Raw genomic sequence first — 27,791 nt, 5'->3', positions numbered from 1 at the left:
CTCTGCGCTCTAACCAAATTTACAAGAAGCTTGCCCGATTTGTTTCCATACCTATATAATTTATGCATCAACAAAAATAACGAATTTATGGCCCCTTGATGGAGGGAATCATTAAGCAGTTGCTGAGCAGAGAAAAACTCTTCTTGCCATTGTGTTGTTCCGTCTCATTAAAACACGTTTACGGTGATTCAGACATTTAGTAAGAGCTAAAATCGAACGATTCAGAGCCTTCCTCTTGGAAGCTATATAACTAATCATTTCCCCTCGTGTATCAGCCTTCGCCGTTTCCTAGTATAGCTCAGGTGTCGCTCGATGCTGCGCATTATTTATTTCATTCTCCCGGCCACTTAAGAGTATAAGAAAAAACGCAATGCAACATCTTCACATTTTTTAAAAATTCACATACATCATGGACCTGCGCATTTTAAACTTAGAAAAGCTTAACTGGTGTGACTTGGAATGTTACCAGGCAGCAGTGATGCAAGCGTGGGCCTTGGAACCACCACCAATGTGCCACCAACAGAATGCACTGTGGTGAGTATTACAGAGAGAGAGAGAGATGCAAACTGCAGTGCTTAGGAAGAACCATGAGAGGGGCATCCTGAACCCCGAGGGATATCCTGAACCTGTGGGGGGAAAACCTTGAGGGGTGAGGAAGACCTGGATGTCGCTTGATGTTAGTGATGCAAAGACAGCAGAGTCCCAAGTGGGCAGGAGACAGAGAGAAAGAAGCAAGAAAAAGTATTTGACCTGGCAACTTGCTTTAAGCCTTGGTAAGCCAGGCCGAGCTCCCCGTCTTCATTCAGGTACCCCCAGTCCTCAGTCTTGCTAGAAATAAAGGACAGAAAAGGGGAAAACAGGGCAAGAAAGAAAAGGCAAAAAGTCAACTAGAAAAGCAGCAGAAGTTACTAAAGCAAACTCATAACCAACCAGCTTAGTTTACACCGCAGTACATTTAGAGATTCTGAAGCATAAGACAAGCATAGGAAGAACTTTTATCTTAAACACAGAAACAGAGAAATGTGACAGCAGAAAAAGACCATAAGGCCTATCTCATCTATTCATCCGCCCAATTAATTTAGCTTCATAATTCTCATCACTCCCTCAGGGATCCCCCTGGGGGTCAATACTGAAAGGCCAGCCAGCAAGCTAAATTATTTGGATATACTCATCCAGCGGCCGTGCTGCAGAATATACCCAGATACATTTTCTCTGGCTAAATTTAACTTATCTGGCCAACTTTAGGCCTGCTCAATAGCAGGTCTTACGTTATCCGGCTAACTTAGCTAACTTAAGTGGTGGCCGCTCAGCACAGCCAGATGTTCAGCTGCTGCCACTTAGCCGGTCAATTCCTAACTTATCTGGCTAAGTGGCACTGAATATCGGGCTCCCTGTGTTTATCCCATGCTTTCTTAACTTCAGATACTAATGAAAGGAAGTAAGGAAGAGAGAAAAATGAAAAGGAAGAAAAAAAGGGGACAAGCTTAGCTCTACGCTACTAAGCTGGGCCTGTTAGGCATCTCATCAAAAGTTGTAAAATTCAAATGCTAAATGTTAATTAATGCCGGTGACTTCACTGCATACCAGTCCTAGAAAATGAATTTCCTTCCAGGCTTGTCATAGCTATGCAGAAAGGCAAAAACTATATGAGCCAGCAGGGGGTGATGGTGGTGGAAAAACCCAAGGAGTCCAATTTGTGGCAGGATCCTGCTGCAGGAAAGCCAAGACTCACATGGATCCTAAAGGCACTGGTGTGATGGCTCTTGGATATAAACAAGCAGACAGCATGGGGCATTAGGTGAGAGGCTGGCTGGGGGTTTACCTCTATAGCATAAACAGCAAAAACAAAATAAGACCTAACATTTCATTTGTTATAGAGCTCAGGACAGATTTTTGCATGATGCATGAGGTGTTGCATTATAGCATTGCTTTTTCTGTTGCTAAATGAAATAGTGTGCTTTCTGTATTAGACCAAACATGTATGATTCCAGAAATAAAAAAAAAAAGCATCTCAGAAAGCGAGCAATTTATAACAATTGGTTCTGTGCAGCGCCTGGCACCCACGTGGACTGTTAATGAATTTCACAGTGACAGCCTCTGTCGTAGCTGGATAGGAGAGTTAGTCCTGGGACCTGTTTTCATAAGCTTTGCCACACACATGGAATGGTAAAAACCCTTCTGCAAATAAAGCCTGGGGTTTTTTTTTTTTTTTTTTTTTACTGTCATTCAGATACTGATGAGCACGTTACCCTAAAACAGACCCAAAACTCTGCCCAATATTTCACGGCTTTAAATGCAATATTTCACAAAAGAAAGAGGGGATGCCTTAACATGCTAGAGAAACTCACTGGGAGACAATGGAGGGATAGCACTCCCCCCCCCCCAACACCCAAAGGTAAATCCCACCTTCCCCCAGATTGACATGGATTAGCAGCCATGCGCATACTTTCTCTCTCCCCCCGACCTCAGCATTCTTACCATTCCCCTCCCCATCACTCCAGTGCTGGCTTTATAAATAGAGAAATACACATTCTCTAGATATAGAAATGCTGCATCTAAAGAATAAAGAAATGTTTTCATTTTCTATCAGTCATGTATCCCTAGATCACACTTTACCAGCAGAAGTGAGCCAAAATACCTCTTATACAAATTTCATATTTTGCCTAACTAAACAAGAAATAGAGCACTCCCCTAGGCTTTGCATACCTTGGCCTTACATTAACTGTATCTGGCAACTTGGTTATAAAACATTACAAGAAAAACTCCTAAAATGCCTATATGTAATAAAGTCTTGGCCAATTCTAGCCAGTAGCAACCCAGCCAGAATATTTTTTTAAATTGTTTGACAGCAGTGTCTCAAATTTAGAAAATGGACACAAGATAATATTCAAATATTTAACACCTCACAGATTACACAAAACATTCTCACAGGTATGAAAACAAAGACAGAATAAAGAGACCACAAAGTATAGACAGATGCTATATGTAGTGCAACATTATCATTCTTCATAAAAACCTAAAACAATATAATCAAGAAACATAAATCATAATAGTAAAACCATGCTAATAAAAATAAATATTTCAAATCATCAAAACACCAATAAAATATTTCAAAACAGCAGAAATAAACAACACTCAATAATTAAAAGGATTAAAGAAATCTCTCCATACCTGGGATGTTTTCATTTCCAGCCACTCTCAGATTATTATGGATTGCTGGAGAGGTAGGGTGGATACACAAACCTTATCTTCTCTGTCAGACACACTTACACATGTTGAATCTCTCACACACTTCTTTTCATACGCATACCCATACTCCCTCTCTCTCACATACACAGGCTCTGACTCACTCCCTCACACATGTACTCAGGTGTGTGACATACGGTGTGTACATGTGACACAGGCACTCACACACTCACATGTTCATTATTACACACACACGCGCCTGCATAAGCGTGCACACACGCACACTCTCAGTCTTAATTGGAACTGCTCTTAATGAACATATCGCCCCTTTTCGTAGAATCCCCACTGGTTACCATTCAAACGGAGAATAAGATATAAGATTCCGACTCTGATTCACAAGGCACTGTGCAACGATAGGCCTCAGTGCATTAGCATGCTCCCAAAAATCTCTGGGCTGCTGGGTCTTGGGTGTACCGTCCGTCAGAACACTCTGCCTAGCTGAATATCGTGAGATGACCTTCGTGGCAGCTGGACCTTTGCTGTGGAAGGCACTTGCCTGAGGACTTGAGAAAGGAGCGATGTTTCTCTTCTTTTAAAAAGCAATGAAAAACTCTCTCTTTGGGGAAGCATTCAGACTTTAAGCCATCATTAAGCAGCTTTTCCCACCAGATTTGGAAGTTTGTAAAATGTTGCCTAGGGCAGCTCCGCGGTTTGCAAATCTTTGGAGGGATGCTCACATTAGCCACCCACCTCTTGTCATTTCCTCAGTTTGCAGTCACTCTTACCCTCTAAGTTATGCTAGCAGGTTCACTTTGTTTTACTGAACTGATTTTCATAAATGTGTATGTTTTTATATAAGCCCCCCCTTAGAACACTGGATTGCCGGAGCCTATAAGTGTTTTAAATATATAAATGAATAAGCAGAACACACAGATCTGCCCTGGGCTCCGTTTCTGTCTCACATAAAACACTCACCAACTTGCAACGTGCTTACCAGCAGTACAGCATCTCTCTACTGTTTACAAATGTTTTTACATTATCAACAAGGAAAAGTAAAAAGTCCAGGTTAGTTAATTTAATTCTATCTGCCTTGGTGCATTTGTGGAAAATGTCGCAACTGAGGCTGAGGGAAGAGGGATTAAGAATTTCCTTTTCATGGCAGGCTATAAAGCAAGGATTTCAATTTATTTTCTTTGTCTAAGATTATACAGGCAATAATATAGTTGGATGCAAATCTAGCAAGCATCAGGGTCTGAGCTCCAAAAAAATCAGAAGCCTGCACATGATTAAGCCTACGAACCAGGGCAATATCCTAGGCAATACCATCACAGCTGCTTTCTGCTACTGTTAAACCCTTTAACAGGAGATTAACAGAAATGAATGTATTTGAATTCTAGACAGAAAACAAGGTCAAGAAAGGACAACTAATGCTCGTTCTCCTAATAGTCAAATAAACATTAACGTCACTTATTAATGTTATGGTTAATCTTTGCACTAATTTTTCCACAGGGTGTAAGTCCAGTGTCTCATACCCCGCTAGAGAGGTAGGAGGAGCAGGGTAAACTCAGCAGTAGCAGATGCTGCGCGGTGTGAAACCATCAGTTCAGATCATTACACATCCCTATGGGGAACATGCAGTCTAACAGAGTTTATTGTGCAGAAATGGTTAGATGGGGATGGGCGCGTGCTGTTCATCCAGTCAGGTTGCTATCTACAAACCTGCAGGAGCTATAAGACTCAAATGTCAGCTAGTTTACACGAAGTATCCTCTGAACCATGCCTGGGAAATCCAGTGAAATCTGGTTTAACGGTTTCTATTCTGTGAGATCTTAGAAATATAGATTGCCTATATATACTTATTAGGGATGCACATTAAAATAAATGGAGAATTCGAACCAAAACAGCCCATTTTCATTTTGGTTCGTTTTCCCTGAAACAAGTGCACGGTGCCACCGAAAAACCCAAATGTTTTCAGGTTATTAATTTCCGTAAACATGATGTACTATCTGCTAAAACAAATAACGTGAAAGAAAAAGCCCCAAAACGAAATTTGACCAAAAAAAATAAAAAATAAAGGCTGAAAACTAAAAGAAAAATGAACTGAAAAAAAAGTTTGCTTCAACATCCCCTACTGATTACAGCTTTGCACTGTCTTGTGGCAAAGACTCAATTTTTGACTGAAACTAGGGAGAACGACTGCTGTAAATATGGGAAGGTTTTTCCATTTCCAAATCTCTCCACACTCACCTCTAACCTCTTCCTCCTCTCCTCGCAGGTCACAGTAGTGGAAAGCAGCACAGCAGATATAGGGACAGGGTGAGAGATGCTCGCTCGCTTCTCCCTCGGCTAACTCGTCCTTCTCTCCCTGTGCGCTTCCAGCTACAGCAGGAATGGCGGGGGGGATTGCGGGGACAATCGGGGAACATGCAATTCTCTGTCTCTGCATTGCTGTGGCAAGAAGGGAAAGACTCACGTGGCTGCTTTTATTCCTGGTTATGTGCAGCCTGGAGACACTATGCAGTAACCAGGAGGGAGAGCAGACAGCCTGGGAGTCTCCCAGGGGACATAGGAAACTTAGGGTGTCTCCTCCTCTCCCTAATTTCCTTCTTTACGATCTGTTCAGAAAGGACTAATGGCAAAGATGTGTAGAGGCATATCACTCTGTTTTATATCTCCTTTCTGGAGCTTTGTACATTTAAGATGAAATCTGAGTGACTTTCATACAAAACAGGATAAAAGTTTTGCAGGAAACAAAATGCAATGTTGAAGCTTTAATGATAAGAAATTCCAGGTGAAAAGGGAAATAAAACAGTAGTGGGGGTGTCCACCTGTCCAGAATGAACTAACAGACAATGAAATGCTAAAAGAAATTAGGGAAGCTAACAAAATCAGCAGCACAGTAATAATGGGTGATTTCAATTACCCCAGTATTGTCTGAGTGAATGTTACATCAGGACATTCCAGAGAGATACATTTCCTAGATGAAATAAATGACTGCTTCACGGAGCAGCCAGTACAAGAACCACCAAGAGGGAAAACTATTTTAGACCTAGTCCTTAGTGGAACACAGGATTTAGTGCGAGAGGTAACAGTGACGGAGCCACTTGGCAATAGTAATCACAACATCATCAAATTTGTCTTATTAAATGGAATGAGCACACTAAAGAAATTTATCTTTAAAAAGGTGACTATGATAAAATGAGGAAAATAGTTAGGCAAAAACTTAAAAAAGCAAATGCAAAGTTTAAGAGTTTAGGCTCAGGTATGGACATTGTTTAAAAATATCAGCTTGGAGGCCCAGACCAGTGATTTCCACACATTAGAAAAGGTGGAAGCAAGGCTAACTGACTACCAGCATGGTTAAAAGGTGAGGCGAGAGAGGCAAAAGAGCATCTTTCAAGAAATGGAAAAGGAAACCGAATGAGGAAAAAAGGAAATAGCATAAGCACGAAACAAGTCAGATGCAAAGCACTGATAAGGAAGGCAAAGAAAGAATTTGAAAAGAAGTTTGCCGTGGAAGCAAACATTCATAATAAAAAAATGTTTTCTGGTACATTCGAGGTAAAAAGCCTGCATGGAAGTTAGTTGGACCATTTGATGATCAAGGGGTAAAAGGGGAACTTAGAAATGACAAAGACATAGCTGAGAAACTAAATGAATTCTTTGCTTCGGTCTTCACTGAGGAAGATGTAAGAGAGATACCCGTGCTGGAAATGATACTCAAAGGTGATGATTCAGAGGAATTGAAACAAATCTCAGTGAACCTGGAAGATGTAACAGGGCAAATTGACAAACTAAAGAGTAGCCAATCACCTGGACCAGATGTTCTACATCACAGAGTGCTTAAAGAACTGAGAAATGAAATTGCAGACCTGCTATTGGAAATTTTTAAACTATTAGCAACCGTCTATGGTTCCTAAAGACTGGAGGTTTGCCAAAGTAATGCCAATTTTTAAAAATGCATCAAGGGGTGATCCTGGAAACTATAGACCAGTGAGTCCGATGTCCATGTCCACTATCATAAAGAACAAAATTGCTGAACAAATAGGCATAGTTTAATGGGACAAAGACAATATAGATTTAGTCAAGGGAAGTCTTGCCAACATGTAGATAAAGGTGAGCCAGCTGATATAATGTATCTGTATTTCCAGAAAGCATTTGACAAAGTCCCTCCCATGAGAGACTTCTTAGGAAATTAAAGTCATGGGATAGGGGGCAGTGCCCTATTGTGGATTGGCAACTGGTTAAAAGCTAGAAAATAGAGTAGGGCAAAATGGTAAATTTTCTCAATGGAGAAAGGTGAATGGTGGAGTGCCCCGAGGATCTGTTCTGGGACCACTGCTTTTTAACATATTTATAAACAACCTGGAAATGGGAACAATGAGTGATGTGATCAAATTTGCCAATGACACAAAATTATTCAAAGTTGTTAAAACACAAGAGGATTGTGAGAAATTGCAAGAGGATGTTGCAAAACTGGGAGAATGGGCAAGCAAATGGCAAATGAAATTTGATGTTGACAAGTTCAAAGGGATACACTTAGGGAAGAGTAACCCAAATTATAGCTACACAATTCAAGGTTCCACATTAGGAGTCACTGCTCAGGAAAAGGATCAAGGTGTCAACGTTGAAAATACGCTGAAATCTTCTGCTCAACCAAGAATGAAAAAAAGAATGCTAGGGATTATTAGGAAATGCCTCTGTATCGCTCCATGGTGCATCCTCATCTTGAGTATTGTGTGTAGTTCTGGTCACCATATCTCAAAAATGATATAGCAGAATTAGAAAAGATACAGAGAAGATTGACCAAAATGATAAAGGGGATGGAACAATTCCCCTATAAAGAAAGGCTAAAGAGGATAGGACTCTTCAGCTTGGAGAACAAATGGCTGAGGGGAGATATGATAGAGGTGTATAAAATATTGAGTGGAATGGAACGAGTAAACAATCAATTCTTTACTTATGTACTCTTTCAAAAAGTACAAAGACCAGGGGACATACAATGTAGTTACTAGGTAATACATTTAAAAATTTACTCAATACATAATTAAGCTCTGGAATTCGTTGCTAGAGGATGTCGTGAAAGCTATTAGTGTAACTGTATTTAAAAAAGGTTTGGACAAGTTCCTGGAGGAAAAGCCCATTAACCGTTATTATGGTAGAGTTGCAGAAATCTTGAAGCTTGGACTCTATCTACACCTTGGGATCCTGCCAGGTACTTGTGACCTGGATTGGGCATTATTGGGAATAGGATACTGGTCTTGATGCCTCTGGTTCTTGTGCCCCTGATCACATCCTTGGTGAGGTCTCACCTGGAATACTGTGTTCAGTTCTGGAGACTTAAGCTCAAAAAAAGATAGGGACAGAATGGAAGTGGTCTAGAGAATAGAGATCAAAATGGTGTGGGATCTATATGGAAAGCCATATGAGATGAGACTGAAGGAGCTTAAGATGCATACCCTGGAAGTGAGAATTGACTGGGGAGATATGATACAGACCTTCAAAATACCTGAAAGGTATCAATGATATACAAAAATCAAATCTTTTCTAATGGAAAGGAAGATGTACTACTAGGGGTTACGATATGAAACTCCAAGGGGGAAGACTCAGGAACAATGTCAAGAAATATTTTTTCATGGAAAGGGTGGTAGATGCATGGAATGCCCTCCTGGAAGAGGTGGTGAAGACAAGAACAGTAATGGAATTAAAAAGGGCATGGGACAAACACAGAGGATCCCTGCTGGCCAAAGAATGGAAATGAAGTAACTTTTATATTACATGGAGCAGCAGTTGCTAATACCCTTAACAGAAAGCTTGGGGTAGCCTGCATGGAACGGCAGTTGCTACTACCCTTAAAAGAAGACTTCGGTAGCTTGCACAGAGTGGCAGTAGCTACTACCCAAAGAAAACTTATTAAGCAGACTATGTGGACCCTATTAGTCTTTTTCTGCTGTCTTTCACTATATTACTATGCCACACGCACTACAGTCCACAGGGATATGCTGCTTTCCACTGATTACCTTAGCTTGATTTCTACCACTGAATGAATTCTGTTCTTGCTCTGGCCTTTTTTGATACCATCTAGCTACAGCACCATCTCTTGGATGCTCCTTCTAAGAGTTTGACTTGAGCTGTACCCGCCACCTGACTGTAAATTCTGCTATAAGAAATCCCCGACTTACCGGTTTGTTTCACAGACCCCGTGATAGGCCTCGATAGCATCGTCCTGATCCACATGTTTGTCACTGTTTGGCCAGCTTGCAGTGGAGTCCTAGATACCCCGCAAAACACAAAACAATTTTAAAGTTCAAATTTTTGAAATGTTCTCTATTTCAGCCTATTCTGAATTTCTGGAGCCTCAGTCTTCCTTTGCCAGTTGTTTTACAATTTTATGAGGGCAATTTTCAAAGCATCAATGGTTTCCCACTCGCCACGCTGCTCTTTGCCATCTGCGCTTGCCTCTTGCTCAGCTAGCGGGGCCTGACCTCATCGCCCAGGTCCCTCAGCTTTGACTCTTGTTTTGCAAGTGGGACCCACGCTCCCTGCACTCTGTGCTGCTCAGTGTCTCTGGTGCTACCATATGTTTAAGCTGTGGCCTAAACATAGCATGCACATAACAGGGGAGAGGCACCGACAAATACCAAGAGCACAAACCACTGCTTTTGATTAATAGTGGGATGTTATTTTCATAGTCATGGATTTTGTATGAATTCATTGTTAAAAAAAAAAATAAAAAAAAAATCCAAAGATAAAAAAAAATTGTAATCCTTTACCTGTTTTGAGCATTTTTTACTTAAGGATATAATTGAAATAAATGAAATCTATTGTGATAAGGGAGAAGTGTATACCAGTCAGCATAACAAGTCGTCGACAAGGTGTTACACATTGTGAGAAAAGGAGCTGTGCCAACGTGGTACTAAAGGGACGGAGAGGAGTCTTCTGCAGAAGTGTAGCTAATCAGGATTTTCAGATACTGGGGTGTCCTAACCAGTGTACGAGTTCCCTTGAAGTAGTGAATGGGAGAATCTGCCACAGTGGAGTAAGGAGATCCTGACTGAATGAGGAACTGAGTGACTGGAGATTACAGATTCTTCGCCAAATAAATGCACTGTTTGTCAAATCAGTTCTACTGGAGAGGTTTTATTACAGTAAAGGCTTTATTTAGAGCACCGCTCTGAGTGCAGAGAGTGGTTTTTGTGTGTCCAAGTCACTGCAGCCTGAGGACCATGAAGTCACCTTCCCCCATCCCCCTGTCCTTGGAAGTGAACCACACTCAGTGCCAGTTTTCAAAGTGAGGACATGGGAGGGGGGGTTACACTTCTATTCCGATTCAATGATGCATTACATTTGGAAGTCACATATTACTTTATATTGTGAAGAGAAAATTGGGTTTATGAGCAACGACGTGCACTAAGCATTGGCACTAAATGAGGAAAGCCTCAGAGGTTTCCTGTTAAATGTTGTATGATATTAACAGGGTGTCCGCTCACTAGTCAGAAGATTTTGTGCACACAACCAAAGTTGAGAGTTCAAAAAAAGACTAAAAACATGGCTCTTCCGCCAAGCCTTCCCAGACACTTAACACAGCCAGATGCTCGCATACTCACGTACTATTTATTCAGTAGTCCCTCACGTCGACCCGTTCCCTATTAAGATACTGTGCCTAACTGTTTTACTTGTTACTGTACTATGATACTGAGTTCAAACGTTTCTTGAAACTATACCATACAATGTTCAAGTTGTACTTTGTTCTATTGTTACATGTAATATGTGTGTATATATATATATATATATATATATATATACATATATATTATATGTAAAGCCCCTCTCTTTTGGGCAACTCATTGTTTTATGTAAACCGGAGTGATTTGTATTTCATACAAGAACCTCGGTATATAAAAATTAAAAATAAATAAATAAATAATTAAGATGTACGCAAATGGAAAGAAGACCCACGGTACAGGAAGATAGGGAAAAATTGGAGATGGATTATTTGTGCGTTGACCCAAAATACATACAACCCAAATTACATTTATGGGGAAGTGACTGCATTAGTATGCGAATGTTAGCAAGTAACTTTTAAATACCATTAGGCTATCAGGGACTGAGCTAGTCCAATAATCTTCTAATCAATTACTCTTCATTAATACTTTTCTTATTCAAAAGTTTGATATTTAGGACCCATCTGTGTTTACTGTATATTACAATTAGCAAAAATGGAGAGCTCTCCTAATTAACAACCTTTAAACAGAGACTTTATGGGTGCCTTCGTCCAGTGAATAAGCTTGCGGGAGCCTGCCACTTGGCAATGCAGAGCACTGTACTTTGGTGGCATACTTTTATTTTTAGCTATACTGGCATGAATGCGGTGCCCTTGACCCAGGGCACTATATAACAAATTACATACAGGTGCAACGAACCCTCTGCCCCCCAAAACTTGCAGTCTAATGGGCACCCAAGGCAATGGAAGATAAAGTGACTTGGTTACAAGGCAGATGCGAGATTTGGACTCAGTAACAGGCTCAGGGCCAAGACACATGCAGTCTCTTCCCTTTCTTCCCGCTGTGCATACCATGATCTTGCCAGCCTCCTGCTGCTGGGCTGCATTGACTATCTGTGTCCGTAGGATGAGCACTTCCTCCTTCCGCACTTCCAGCTCTTCGTTCGCTGACTTGAGTTGGTTGAGCAAGAGATTGTAACGATCCTGGTTGCCACTGGATGCATCGTCCTGGGACACTCCATCTACAATGGCCTTCCTCAGCTCATTCAACTCATTTTTTAGCTTTTTGTTTTCCGATTCCAATTCTTGTCTCTGTAAAACACCAAATGTATTGTCAGCCAGTATTATCAACACGTTATTGTCGGGTATAATAGGGTTAAGCTGGTGGCACTGTTGAGTGCACTGGTGGATTAAAGAGGAAGTGGAAGGGTGCATGGCAGTCACCTGGGGCCCACACGGGGTCAGATTAAGGCTGTCTACTGCCGCCGGATGTGGATGGGAGGAGAGAACCCGGGCATTCTTTGTCATTCCGTGGCTGAGTGATGATTATGATCCCCCTCCCCTTTCCTCACCCACTGCAGCTGTGAACTCTTCCTTTGCCCCAGTCCCATCCCCTAGCTGGGACCAAGGAACAGAAGCCCGACTCAGGAATCAAAGCCAGATATTCTGCATGCTAGCATTAGGCACTGCCACCGAGTCAGTCCCTTTGCCTACCCACTTAGTTAGCTCTATAGTTCTCTATCTGCATACAGAACATTCAATTGACAATGAGAGAAACAGAAGCCTAGGCCATTTTGGGGGAGAAATTAGCAGCTAAAATACGTGTAGCCTGGATACACTTTATTTACACTTTATTACTGTCTTTAATTAACAAGCAGCCATGGTTATGATTCTTTGCTCATTCCTAGTCCTGGCAATCGGTTCTATATTATTTTCCCACTGTAGAGGAAAGAGCTTGAACAGTTGTAAATCGTCAGCAGCAGGGGTGAAATACAACCTCCCCGAGCCCCAGAGTGGCTTATTAGTTTCCTTCATGGAAAACGTCCCGTATTAGCGGAGTCTGCAGTTAAAGCCATTTTCTTTATCCAGGGGCTCATCAGTTACCACCATTCTGTTTTGCCTTTAAGTGCGTAAAGTGGGGAAGGCAGCGGGGGAGGCGAAGGTCATTAATTTGCTGAGAGTTATGATATATGCCGGCGCAGTTCTCGTGAGCCATGCGGGGAGAGAGAAGCTGGAGTTAGTGAAGGCTGACAGCCCGGCCCCATCCTGTCAGGCAGCACACGGCCGACTCCTGGCAGGCGGCTAGCAAACGGAAGCCAAAACCTCTGATTAGTGGTGTTCAGAAATCGGTCACCCTTCCCCTTTCACCCTCAATTTATTATTATTATTATTATTATTATTATTATTATATTTCTGTGCTCTGAAGTGGAACTCAGCTGGGTCTGTTGGGATCTGAAAACCTCTCTGTTTGCCCCCCCCTTCAGCTCTTGTGTTTGGAAAGGTGAAACTCATTAGACTGAAACGACCGCCTCTGTGTTTGTCGGCGCACGCCTCTCGATTTAGAATAATAATTCGGCACTGGCCAGAGGCAGCACAGCCCAGGCGAGACGAGGCTGAAAGAAGCCCCCCCCCCGTGTAGAATAAAAAGCTGATTAAATCGTTTTAACCTTTTTAGCAAAAGAAACACGAGACGGACCTCTATTAGCATATCTATAAGTCTATACCCCTCAGGTACAGACTCTACTGCTGTATGGAAAGTTTCATAAAGGTCAGAAAATTCGTTATTGCGGCAATAACGTGGGCAGGCTTGGTGATCCTCACACCTATCCCACAGACATGAGCACTGTAACCAGGGACTTCATTTCATGCACTCATATTAATTAGTCCCTCCTCCCGGGTGGGTCATCTTGAGTCACGGATTAGTTTATTATGATTCAGTGTTTTCTGTCATGCTGTAACTTGTATAATCAGACACTAAGAGCTAGATGTACCAAGGGTTTTTTTTTCCCCCCCATTTTGTTGTCTAAAGTTAAAATGCTGAGAACAGTTAGGGTCTCCCCACCCCAAGTGCTGCCAGAAACAAAGGTGAATTTCCAGCTGGAAAAAAAGGCTTTCCACTTTAGTATCTCTCCAGCCCAGAGCAGTTCTATATGAGGGTGAAGGTCCTGGGAGTAAGCACAGTTATGTGGGCAATCTGCTTTTTTACACCCTCCCACTCCACTGTGGAGATGAGTTTCTTTTGAAAATGTGGTTGCCAGAAAATCCCTCAGTCGTGCACATACAAATTCACCAATGCTGCAATTAGACTGTGGCTCAACAAACCCTCTGGAAAAGGGCAAAGCAAGTTTTCAACCTTTGTTGTGTCCAGTTTCTGCTTTCTCTCTTTGCTTCTTGTCCTTTTCTGAATTTCAGTTCTTAATTGAAATCTTTTTTCTTTTTTTTATGTTTTCCTTTTTCTTCAGTTCTCTTCTTCCTTCATTTTCTTTTTCTACCATCTCCAATTTATCCCTCCATATTTCTTATCCCACTGAACCCATACGTGGCACCATGAGTGGTCGGTGGCTGACCAGAGAACAGATTCAGGCCGCACGCTGGTTGTTTTCTCATAAGCTTTATATTAATTACAAAAAAATGGAACTAAAACAGCTCTGCTTACCTTAGCAGTCCTCAAAAGAAAGACAGCGATATCATTTACAGTTCAGGAGTATTGGCCTTCCATGGCTTTCTGCCCTTCCCTGGGGCCTCTCTAATCCTCCTGGGATCTAACTTCTTATTGCCTTGGAAAAGTAGATCTCTTTGGACTAGAATCCTTTGCTAGGCCATTTCTTAAGACTCAGCCAGATAACTGGGACTGGTCCTTTAAGGTCTTTTGGGGAAATTTCTATAGACTCCCTCACATATCCTCCTCCCCCTCAGCGCAAGCTTCCTACATAGGGCAAGTGCCTGCTTGTCCCAAAACTACCTCCCTGGAATGGAAGACTTTTTCCCCCCTCCCATGAACAGGGGAAAGATTGGCTTGTGATCATCTAGGGAATCTCTATAAATGCCCACATGACTTCCCTTGACCCCTTCTACAGTCTCTAAACTTTGGAACTGACTGAGTTTCCTTCATGGCTTATCCACCTTAGGTTGCTCGCAGCATAAACTTAAATCCTCGTACGGGAATTCTTCTGCAATGATGATTCATTACAATCTGAGCTGCTTGAGCTAGATGTAAGGTGGCTCTAGAGTATTTCAAATTGTAAACAGTCTTGTCCTAATATCACTGGGTATGGAAGATGAGGAAGTATTACAATGTCTATGCTGGTCTGACCAGTTGGGGTCAATACAATCTGTCCTGTCAGGTATTGCTTCTGGTTCCCATGCACACAGGTGAGGGTTACTGTCTTCTTCTGACTGATATGTACTCCTTTGGCTAGGTTCCCCCGGACAAGAGTTTTTTGACTTCCTGAGTCCATCAGGGAGACACTTCCTCCTCCACTGGGACTACAAACTTACTACATTCTGGGAATGAACCATCCACCAGATTACAACCACGAGGCGTCATTAGATTGTGCTCCCACTCTTCATCCTCAAGCCAGGGGCATTCTTCACAACGGAAGTAAGCCTGTGGGACTTGTGCTTTAAGTTCCATCTTTCCCACAAAGGGTTCGTGATTCTCTTCTTTCACATAAGGACACAAGTCTTTCTCATGTCCATCTCCTGCTCAGAGTGAGCAAAAGGAAAAGATATCTGTAGCCTTGCTGCTTGATTGTGCAGGTATTTCAGGCACTTCTTTTCTCCTCTGACTCCATGGTCATCCCTCCTTTGAAGGTCCTCCCTTGTCAGTGTAGGCTTTACCTCTAGGACTGGCTGAGTTGCCAGGCTGACGTCTATGGCTTTGCTTCCTTGGTATCAGCAATTTCTGGTCAAATGACCTCCATCCACAGTTGAAACAAGCTTTAGCATTTGTTGGCTGTGATTGAGTATGGAACCAGAGCTGTCCTGCTTCGAGGGCCATTGCTGGGGTCCTGCACTTTCATTGTCATGACAGGGAGCCTGTGTGGGTTGTCTTTTCAACTTCCACCCCAATTCTGGCATCACTTGAGCCTGATAGCCTTGGAAATGGCAGACGCCTTCTTTCTCTAGGGTGAGCCCTGGGTGCTGACATGCCCAATTCCACATAGGCTAGTCCAGCCCGTCCAGGAACTGCTCCAGGAGGACCCGATTGGTCATCTCGAGACCTGTCCTCACCTCGGGCTGTAGCCACTTCCATCCAGCATCTTTAGCCAATGGGAAAAGCTTTGTGGCATTTCCCTGAGCTGTAGAATACTCCTTTGGAACTGTTGCTTTAACATCAGGCCTGGCAGCTTGAAAAACCACTTGGCTCTACATGGTTCAGGTGGCTTCTGGCCAGCTAGTCATGAGGGCAGTTCTTTCAAAATTTCCCAGGAATACATGTGGGTCTTCCCCTGTCTTCATGTTAAACAAAACAGGAGGCGAGGGGCATGTTCATGTGTGGAGGCTTGTATTGGTTAGAACAACTTTTGCTAGTTCAACACTCCCAGTTGCTGGGTAAACTGTTCAAATAGGGTTTGAATCTCTTTCTGGAGTTCAGTGAGGGTGTATATCACTCACTCCATGTTAGCTTACTGGGCCCTGGAAACACAGGTGTTTCTTTGGAGGATCTGATGTTTTAGAACACCGAGACAAGATACTTTCCTTTTCCTTCCGAAGAGAGGAAGAGAGAAAAGAAAAAACCTGCCTGTTTGGCTTGGACTCACTGTATATATATCTCTATCTTCAGCTGGAGCGATATTCCCTTAGTCTGTTGTGAATCAATCTTTTGGCCACAGCTGCAGCAAGGTCTCATGATCAGGAAGAAAAAAACATTTTCCTCATTTTTTTAGTTCTTGTGGCATGGTTCTCTGCCTGTGCCAAGCTTAGCACAGAAATATCGGAACTGACTCCATATGTGGCACTGTGATCAGTCAGTGGCTGGCCAGAGAACAGACTCAGGCTGGACTCTGGCTGTTTTCTTATAAACGTTTTATTAATTACAAAAATATGGAACAAAAGCAGCTTATTTACCTTAGCAGTTCTCAAAATAAAGACAGCACTATATTTCACAGTTCAGCAGTATTAGCCTTCCCTTGGCTTCCTGCTCTTCCCTGGGGCCTCTCTAACCTTACTTGGCCCTAACTGGTTATTCCCTGGGAAAAAGATCATCCCTTTGACCAAAATCACTTGCTAGGCCATTTCTTAATAAAGACTGGGCCACCCACATTGTTCCATCTCTTCTTTTATCTAATTCCCTCCCATACCCAGATCGGACTCCCCTATCTTCTCTCCCTGCACTCCAATCCTTTTCTCTTCCTTTTTCTCCTGTCCTACACAGCCAATTTCTTTTATCATCCTAGCCCTTTCCTTTCTCCCCCTCCTTTCCACTTTCATAATTTCTCTTTCTCTGGATCACGGGGAGAAGATTCGGGCTGGTTCTGCTGTAGCTGCTCTTCAGTGCGGCATAGAGAAGGTCCCCCCCCCCCCAAGAATTTACAAGCTGCTTCTCTTTTGGGACAAAAAGTAGGAGATTTATCTGTCAATTGGTATCACCATAGGGCAATGCCTGGGACTTCCTCCTAGGGACTATTTCGCTTTGTCCATGGTATCCCTAATCCTGTAAATCCTTGAAGCAGAAGCCAGGTATGACACTTGGGCTTAGTGCTGATCTGAGCCATTGGGCAGGTCCATTATGATTGAGAAATAAAGAGAGAGAGAAAGAATCCAGAAGCAGACATGTGCAAGCAGGTATGACTTAGACTCTCATCCTAATTATTGAGGAGGAGTGGGTGGGTTGGTGGGGGGTGTTTCAATTAGACTGCAAATTATTTGAGCCATGCTTGAGTGGGCTTTGATATGGCTCAAACTGAAAACAAATCTCCGTAAATCATATAGTCTCCTTCCAGAATCACCTTACCTTTAGGTTGTTGTAGGCCAGATCTGTATCACGGTCAGAGTTTGTTTCTTTCTTTGTTTCAATCACCTGGATGGATTAAAACAGAAATGGGTTACTGAGGGCTCAGTACAGCTTTGGAATGATAGGGGACAACTCTGATCTGATCATCATTCTGGGCTGACTCTGTTATGATTGTGTGATTGTTTGGTTGAAGCGATAGCCTGGTAGCACAACAGGGCACAGACTATGGTTTCTTTTGCAAAGAAAACCAGTAAAAGTCCAAGCTCTGTAATATATTTGAAGGCTTATAAATAGTGCAAATATATTTTTCATTTTACATCAGATTGGCTGAGGGTTCAGGACAGGCCAGCACCATGAGTGCAATTTTGTTGTGTTAACTGTAGGTTTTACATTTTGGACTTTTATAGCGTGTGATTTTACATGACTGTGAATGCAAATTGGGAACAGAAAAGGATAACAGCCTAAAGCAGCTGGAATGCATTTTATTTTCTTATGTATTAATTATATAGCACCAGTGTTCAGCGCTGTACAAGTTTATTAACAAAGTTAAAATGCCTCTCCACAAACAGTTTTATAAGCCAAATTTGAGCACAGGGAGCTTAAGTAGCTTGCTCAAAGTGACACAGTGAGTGGTGGAGTGGAGCCAAGGTCTCTAGAGATAAATCAAATCATACAGGGATTAACAGGGAATAAGCAATATTGGATATTCTTAAATCTGACTGCCTGAGTAGTGACTTTTACTTTCACTTTACAGCTACTGACAGGAGGCACCATGACAAGATAGTCACAATTACTCCATTGGGGACGATCAGACCTAACCTTTAAGAGTTTAATATCCATACCAAAACGTGACCCCTGTTGGATAGGACCTTGACAGAAAAATGTGGGTTAAATTGAGCTTTGGACGGAGATGCTTCAAAGTCACTCATCATAAGATGACTATTTTCGAAAGCCTCTTGTGTAAATGTGGTATCCAACAAACAGCACCTAAGTCTCTATAAATGTCCTAATGGGATAGACAGAATCTGCACAAACCAGGCGATAACACCAGACAGAATCTGCACACATCGAGCGATAACACTGGACTGAATCCTCACACCCCGAGCTATAACAATGGACTGAGTCTGCATACCCCGAGTGATAACACTGGACTAAATCTGCAAACTCTGAATGGAATCTGCACACATTGAGCGATAACACTAGATTAATCTGCATGCACCGAGCAGTAACAATGCACTGGTTCTGTGCACCAAGCGTACCACCAAATAGAATCCATGCATTGAACGACAATACTAATGGCTCACAGATCTGGAAGTTGATATCTGATGCCATGTAAAGAAAGAAGATGCCAAATAAAAACAGGTGCACTTCATGTACAACAGCAAGTTACCAAACTGTGTCTCATTTCTCTACAGTCTGTATAATATCTTTCTCTATCTCTGTTATAAATAAAGCAAGGGCAGTATCACCTCTATGATATATTATATTTCTAAATTTTATATTCTAGTTTCTGAAGTAGTTTTAGTCATTAAAGAGGTAATTTTCAAAAAGATTTACACACACAAATCCCTGGAGGTGTTTGCAGAGGGGAAGTCCCGAATAATTTTCAGACCTTCTGTTTGAGTGCAAGCCCTTACAAGCAGTTCTGTCTTCTCAGCTGAATCTACTCACTATTCCTTCTTCTATTATTGGACTGGAAACTACTCATTGCACTGCCTGTAGGAATTTATTTATTTATTTAAAAGTCATTTATTTATCTCCTAACAGAAAATATATTCCTAAGCAATTTACAACATAAATTCAAAACATAAGAATAAGAACATGTCGTACTGGGTCAGACCAAGGGTCCATCAAGCCCAGCATCCTGTTTCCAACAGAGGCCAATCCAGGCCATAAGAACCTGGCAAGTACCCAAAAACTAAGTCTATTCCATGTTACCGTTGCTAGTAATAGCAGTGGCTAATTTCCAAGTCAACTTAATTAATAGAAGGTAATGGACTTCTCCTCCAAGAACTTATCCAATCCTTTTTTAAACCCAGCTATACTAACTTCACTAACCACATCCTCTGGCAACAAATTCCAGAGTTTAATTGTGCGTTGAGCGAAAAAGAACTTTCTCCGAATAGTTTTAAAATGTGCCACATGTTAACTTCATGGAGTGCCCCCTAGTCCTTCTATTATCCGAAAGCGTAAATAACCGATTCACATCTACCCGTTCTAGACCTCTCATGATATTAAACACCTCTATCATATCCCCCATCAGCAGTCTCTTCTCCAAGCTGAAAAGGCCTAACCTCTTTAGTCTTTCCTCATAAGGGAGCTGTTCCATTTCCCTTATTTTGGTAGCCCTTCTCTGTACCTTCTCCATTGCAATTATATCTTTTTTGAGATGCTGCGACTAGAATTGTACACAGTATTCAAGGTGCGGTCTCACCATGGAGCGATATAGAGGCATTATGACATTTTCCGTTTTATTCACCATTCCCTTTCTAATAATTCCCAACATTCTGTTTGCTTTTTTGACTGCTTGACTGATTACCTCACTCGTATTTCTTTCCAGATCATTTATAAATATATTGAAAAGTAAGGGTCCCAATACAGATCCCTGAGGCACTCCACTGCCCACTCCCTTCCACTGAGAAAATTGTCCATTTAATCCTACTCTGTTTCCTGTCTTTTAGCCAGTTTGTAATCCACGAAAGGATATCGCCACCTATCACATGACTTTTTACTTTTCCTAGAAGCCTCTCATGAGGGACTTTGTCAAATGCCTTCTGAAAATCCAAATACACTATATCTACCGGTTCACCTTTATCAGCGTTTATTAACCCTTTCGAAAAAATGAAGCAGATTTGTTAGGCAAGACTTCCCTTCGGTAAATCCATGTTGACTGTGTTCCATTAAACCATGTCTTTCTATATGCTCTATGATTTTTATCTTTAGAATAGTTTTCACTATTTTTCCAGCACTGAAGTCAGACTCACTGGTCTATAGTTTCCCGGATCGCCTCTGAAGCCCTTTTTAAATATTGGGGTTACATTGGCCATCCTCTAGTCTTCAGGTACAATGGATGATTTTAATGATAGGTTACAAATTTTAACTAACAAATCCGAAATTTCATTTTTGAGTTCCTTCAGTACCCTAGGATGCATACCATCTGGTCCAGGTGATTTACTACTCATTAGTTTGTCAATCTGGCCTACTACATCTTCCAGGTTCACAGTGATTTGGTTCAGTTCATCTGACTCATCACCCAGAATTCACTCATTTAGGGCCATATGTATGAAACAGTTTTCCTATGTACTCAAAATTGGAGAAATTCTTTAGTAAACAGGCTCTTTAAAAAAAAAAAAAAAGTATAATTGCCTTCCCCACCCTCCAGATTGCAAAGAAAAAGCAGATCTGGAACACTTATCCACTGGAGGGATCTGGAGAAGTTTTGGTTCCAAAAGAACAACTTGTGCTACCAAGTTTAAGTACTTCCATACTACACTAGGTGGCAGCAGAGCACCAGCAGCAAGGAAACAGCAGTCCATATACAAAGTGGATTAGTTTCTTGTATTGTTGGTCCCAGAAAACAAAATATGACACTTTGAAGGCTGTAATCTCTTTTCTAGCAAAAATATTTTGTACAAAGTTATTACTGTACATGAGTTTCTGGGGCCTTATTTTGGCAGAAAAGGACCAAATGGTCCATCCAGTCAGCCCAGCAAGCTTGTTATGGTAGCATCTGCCGCACTATGTAGGTTACCCCTATGTTTCTCTTTTACCCGGTGATGAGCCTTCTTGAAAATTCAGATAGTGTTGTTTGACGTGCTTTGCTCATGGCCATAGAAACAGTCTGAGCTTTTTCCTTTATGTCTGCGTATCAATACCCCAGGCCTTAAAAGCCAGGGCCCATGTTGGTTGGTACTTGAATCCAATTCCTCTTCCCCCCTCCCCTACATCATTAAAGCAGAGCGTGATGTTGCAATTGCGTCAAAGGCATCAAGGTTTATTAGTTAAGGGTAGTAACTGCTATTCCATGCAGATTACCCGCCTGCTTATCAGCTCCCTAGACTGTAAAAGTCAGGAGACTCTTTGGTTGTTGTCTGAATCCAATTCCCCTTTCCCCCCTGTTATTGAAGCGGAGAGTAATGTTACACATGCAAAACATCAAGGCTTATTGGTTAAGGGTAGCAATCCTCATGCATTCTGTTAAGGGTAGTCACTGCTGTACCAGCAAGTTTCTCCCATGCACCCTTTTCCTCATTTCCATTCTCTAGTCTTTAAGGATCCACAGCATTTATCCCATGCCCCTTTGAATTCTTTGACTGTTTTTGACTTCACCACCTCCTCCAGAAAGGCATTCCAGGCATCTACCACCCTCTCTGTGAATAAACATTTCCTGACATTGGTTCTGAGTCGTCCCCCTTGGAGTTTAATTTCGTGACCCCTAGTTCTACTGATTTCTTTCCAATGGAAAATTTTTGAAGTTCATGCATCATTAAAGTTTTTCAGGTATCTGGAGGTCTATCATATCTCCCCAGTACCTTCTGTCCTCCAGGATATACATAGTTAGATCCTTCAGCCTCTCCTCACAGGTCTTCCAATATTTGAATCCACACTATTTTGGTCATCTTTCTCTGGATCGCCTCCATCCTATTTCTATCCTTTTTGAGACATGGTCTCCAGAACCGAACACAGTACTTCAGGCGAGGCCTTACAAAGGACCTGTACAAGGGCATCATCACCTCCTTTTTCCTACCGTTTATTCCTCTCTCTATGCAGTCCAGTATTCTTCTAGCTTTAGCTATTGCCTTGACACATTGGGGATCTGAAGGTGGTGAAGCAGACACTATCATCCCAAGATTCCTCTTCCGGTCCGTGTACAACAAACAGTCTTTCACCTCCCATCACATACAGCTTTGTGTTACTGCACCCCAGATGCATGACTGTGCTCTTCTTGGCACTGAATCCCAGCTGCCAAACTTTTGACCACTCTTCGAGTGTTCTTAAATCACTTTTCATTTTCTCTACTCCTTCAGGCATGTCCACTCTCTTGCAGATTTTAGTATCATCCACAATCAGACAAACTTTATCTTCTATCCCTTCTACAATGTCACTCACAATGAATTGAACAGAACTGGTCACAATACAGATCCCCCTGTGGCACTTCACTTAACATGGTTGTTTCTTCAGAGTAGGTTCCATTTACCATTATATGCTGTCTTCTATCAGTCAACCAGTTTGTAATCCACTCCACCACCTTGGCGCGCATGCCCAAGCTTCTCATTTTATTCACAAGCCTCCTATGTAGGACCGTATCAAAAGCTTTGCTGAAATCCAAGTAGATCACACATTGAGCGCTCTTCCTTGATCCAATTCTCGAGTCACTGAATCAAAAAAAGTCAATTAAATTTGTCTGACAGTACTATTCCCCTTGGGGAATCCATGCTGCCTCAGGTCCAACAACCTACCAGATTGTAGATAGTTCACTATCCTTTCCTTCAGCAGCAACTCCATTAATTTTCCCACCTCTATTAATTTTCTCACCATATAGCACAAGAAATCAGAGGCAAGCAATAGCTGATGCTAGGGTTTTAGTTCAACTCAGCTCCTTAGCATTATCAAGAGCAGAAAACAGCAGTACTACCAAAATGATGCTAGTACTTCCTTATCTTTAAATAACTGAGCTTTGCAATTAGAACATATTCTGTTTGGCTTTAATTTTTTTTATATATATGTCACCCCCAATGTGTGCTAGAGGTGCTGCTGTGCTGTTTGCAGTGGAAATCTGATCCACCACCACAGCACACGAAAAAGCATAAAGCAGTTACATAAGAAACATAAGAAAATGCCATACTGGGTCAGACCAAGGGTCCATCAAGCCCAGCATCCTGTTTCCAACAGTGGCCAATCCAGGCCATAAGAACCTGGCAAGTACCCAAAAACTAAGTCTATTCCATGTAACCATTGCTAATGGCAGTGGCTATTCTCTAAGTGAACTTAATAGCAGGTAATGGACTTCTCCTCCAAGAACTTATCCAATCCTTTTTTAAACACAGCTATACTAACTGCACTAACCACATTAAGATACTAAAAAACTGCTTTGCAAAAGGACAGTTTTTTGAAAAATCAATGGATACAGCCTTAACCAGCAGTTCATCCCTTTAATTCCAAAAGTGTGAAAATGTAAGAAATTAAGTGGCTTCAAACAAACAATCAAGAAAAATGAGAGACAGGCTTAAGATGAACAGATGGCAGGACAGAGCCAAGAAGCAGCATTGGTCTCTGTTCAAGTCACCATTCACATAGTCGCTCAGATCCTATTTCCATAGCTCCAATATAGCACAGGTGTTATGAGAGCTCAGGTAAGAGCAGGTCCTCTATTACATTAATTACGCTGGCTACCCATAGCCAAAATAATCCAATTTAAATTAGCAACATAAACTTTCAAGGGATCCCATATGAATGGGAATGGCTTGCACCAACCAGGATGTCGAGATCCTCTCAAGAAGCATTAGGAAGTACTCTGAGTTTGACTGATATGAAAAATGTGAAGGCAAGGACTAGACTGTTCGCTGGGATGCCCCTCCCAGCCCCAACTTTGGAATAGTCTTACTAGGGACGTTAATCGGCAGCTAAACTAGCTTTCATTTGGATGCAAACCTAAAATGATTCTGGTTATGAATGATGATCTCAGCAGTTTATGGTTCTGAATGCAATTTGAAATATTTAATGGTCCTACAGAGAGTTTTATCCTGGTTTCACTGCGTTTGTTGAAGCGTTTGTATATGTTGAATGTTTTCTGTTGGTTTTATACTTTGTATTTTAGGATTTATTCTGTTATAATGTGGAATTTATGTGACACTTTGTATGCTGCTGTTTTTCATTAGCCACTTTGAAGTATGTCCTGGAAAGTGATAAAAATGAATTCAAGAGACACTAAAATTTTGACACAAATGCTTAAAATATCTTACCGACAGCCAGTCCCTAGCTAGACACCTGTAAATCTCTACTCTGCATGTCAGCTAGTGGGTGCCCTTACTCATCCAGTGCACATTCAGTATCCTGCACTCCCTTGTCTTCCATTCAGACAGAGAGGGATTCATTTACATTTCTCGAATGCACTAGAGCAGTGGTCCTCAGTCTATGGCTCACAGGCCACATCAAGCCCCTGGAGCAATTTTTTCTTGCCTGACAAACAATTCCCTGCTTGCAGCCAAATTGGCCTGTTGAGCAAGGTTTACATTGTTGAGATTACTTACCTGATTAATCTCCTTTTCCTTAGTGTATGCAGATGGACTCAAAACAAGTGGGTATAGTATTTATTTATTTATTTATTTATTTTTAATTTTTATATACCGGAATTCCTGTATACAATACAAATCAGTCCGGTTTACAATAAACGAAAAGATTGCCCCAGTCTGGGAGGTCAGACCGGGGTTGTTTACATCGAACAATGAACATCAAACAATGAACATTGAAAAATAACATTGAAAAATAACAATTAACAATTAAACATTGAATGTTTTCGTGACCTAAATTAAATTAAAATAATTAAAAAGTTAAAAAGTTAAAAAGTGTGCTCGTGCTAGCAGTTGGAGACGGATCTGACGTCAGCACGGGTACATATATCCCCACAGGAAGTGCAGCAATTCAGTAATCTTCCTTGCAAAAGCTTTATGGATATATGTATAACTGACCGAACGATTATCCATTAAAATCTGGGATTGGCGCGCGCAAGGCTGCCGATTTTGGGCAGCCTGCGCGCACCGAGCCACGCAGCCTGTCTCCGTTCCCTCCAAGGCCGCTCCGATTTCGGAGCGGCCTCGGGGGGAACTTTCTTTCGCCCTCCCCTCCCCTTCCCCTACCTAATCCAACCCCCCCCCGGCCCTATCTAAACCCCCCCCTACCTTTATCGCCGGATTTACGCCTGCCAGAGGCAGATGTAAATCTGCGCGCGCCAGCGGGCTGCTGGCGCGCCATCACCCGACCCAGGGGCTGTTCCGGAGGGCGCGGCCATGCCCCGGAACGCCCCCGGGCCGAAACCATGCCCGCGGCGCCGCCCCCGATACGTCGCATCACCCGCACCATGTCCCCGAAACACCGCGTCACGACCGCCACGCCCCCCCCGCCCACGCCTCTCCATGCAAGCCCCGGGACTTACACGCGTCCCGGGGCTTGTGTGCGCCGCCGAGCCTATGCAAAATAGGCTCGGCGCGCGCAGGGGGGGTTTGGGGTAGGTTTTTGGGGGATACGCGCGTACCCCTTTGAAAATCTACCCCAGTGAGTAGACAGAGTATGCAGAGTTCAGGAACAGAACCTTGATGGTAACACTCACACAATAGTCTCTAGAAGTAGTCCAGGTGTTGGAATAAATTAGGCCCTCAAGGAGCGAGAACCTGGTTCCAGGGAAAGCTCTGAGACAGAGATGGTAACTCACTGGTGTAGTAGGCAGCGATGACATCCAGGCAGAGTAAGTATTCAGCAACCAGTCTGGGAACATGGGCCCTCGAGGAGCGAGTACCGGTTCCTGACTGTGACCTGAAAAACAGAGAGAGTGCGAGGCCCCCGAGGAGCGGTTACCCCTGGTAAGTCCGAGGAGGCAGAGTAGCTAAGAGAGTGTGAAACTGGTCTTTGCTAACTCGATTAATTAGCGATTTCTAAGACCTTATATATCCGGTACTGCTGACGTCATCTCAGGGGGACGCCCCTGAGGTTCGTGCCCTTGCTGGTACATCAGTCGGGGGCCGCGCCATGCGCGCGCCCTTAGGACCTTGTGAAACATGGCGGATTGCAGTGTCGAGCCCCTCCAGAGACGCCGGAGGAAGACGGTAGAATGACGCCGCGGCAGCCAACCTTCCACTTGAGCAAGAGGGAGTCACCAAGGAGGGCGGAGTGGAGACATCGGGCAGCGATAGTCGCAACACATATTTGTGTTCAGCTTGTTAAAATCTACTTGTTTCACCGAAGGTTGTGGAGGAAACAAAATGTTCCCAGAAATGTGTTTATCAGTGTAATCGGTGAGTTGTTTCAGGACAATGCTTTCAATCAACTTTGCCATAAACGGTAAAGAAGAGATTGGTCTTTAGTTATTGAGGTCAGCTTGGATTTTTGTATTTTATTGCACCTGTGTGATTGTATGGTATGAGTATGTGATGTGTTATAATTGTCTTTTAATCAATTAGGCCTCTTCAGCTACTACAGAATGCCACCGTAAGAGTGCTCACTAATACACGAAGAAATGAAAACATTATTGAAAGATCTCCATTGGCTCCCAATATCGCACAGATCGTTATATAATCAAAATGTAGAATGGCTCAATTCCTCTCTTCATTTTCAAACCCCACAAAGAATCACCCGTTCCGCCAGCAATGGGACTTTACCAATACCTTCACCAAAATTAGCGTACCTCATTTCTATCAGAGATCGAGCACTGTCCCTAGCCGGTCCTCATATCTGGAACACTATACCGCAAGATTTGAGACTTGATCCTAATCCACGTACTTTTAAGAAAAACTTAAAAACCTGGCTTTTCCAACAAGCCTACCCATAATTTTCACCATTATTCTAATATGGATGCCCGAGCCACATAGCAGAGTCTTTTCTTTTTATTTGTATTTAATAGTTTTACCCTATTTATGATTACCTTTTATATTAGAATGTTATATTAACCTCTACTTTTATGCTTATTTGAATGTATATGTTATTTTAATTGCTTTTAATATTTTAGATGTATCTTTTTCAATTTTCTTTTATAGCTGAGTTTTATATCTTCTATTGTAAACCGATGTGATATTTCAATGAACGTCGGTATAAAAAAAAGCAAATAAATAAATAGATGTTGATTTATTAGGCTTGGGCAGTGAGGATCCTAGACATTAACTATTAGCAAATTCACTTGTGCTTTATAACAACTAAGTGTATCAATAAAGAGTTTACTGATATATTAGAATTAGTAATTCTCTCTTCCTTATTTTTTAATTTATGTGCTTTGGGAATTATATTACCATCATCATATTGTTACCTTTGTGCGTACCCTGCATTTGCCACCAGACCAGTCCAGTCCCATCTGCATGGGCAGTAGGCCAGGCCTGGTAGACTCCTCATGCACATATTTTTTTTGGGGTGGGGAGGGGGGTGGGAGGAGGAGGAGGAAAG

At 42.2% G+C, this 27,791-nt stretch overlaps 1 protein-coding gene across 3 annotated transcripts in view; it reads right to left on the bottom strand.

Moving 5' to 3' along the window:
• Positions 1 to 27,791, bottom strand: part of MYO5B (myosin VB) — an 896,473-nt gene that overhangs the window by 63,348 nt on the left and 805,334 nt on the right. For 2 of the 3 annotated variants that reach the window (XM_029580146.1, XM_029580135.1), the window contains exons 27-30: positions 17,646 to 17,711; positions 11,762 to 12,001; positions 9,369 to 9,457; positions 751 to 828 (exon numbers count right to left, since the gene is read on the bottom strand). In XM_029580146.1, the coding sequence (XP_029436006.1) occupies positions 751 to 828; positions 9,369 to 9,457; positions 11,762 to 12,001; positions 17,646 to 17,711 (473 nt within the window). The remainder of the gene's footprint in view (positions 1 to 750; positions 829 to 9,368; positions 9,458 to 11,761; positions 12,002 to 17,645; positions 17,712 to 27,791) is intronic. The other variant, XM_029580157.1, reaches the window with a different exon arrangement.

This window comes from Rhinatrema bivittatum, chromosome 1 (assembly GCF_901001135.1).
Source record: "Rhinatrema bivittatum chromosome 1, aRhiBiv1.1, whole genome shotgun sequence".
Classification (NCBI taxonomy): Eukaryota; Metazoa; Chordata; class Amphibia; order Gymnophiona; family Rhinatrematidae; genus Rhinatrema; species Rhinatrema bivittatum.
Note: the sequence above shows the minus strand (reverse complement) of the source record. Positions and strands in the feature narration are given on the sequence as shown.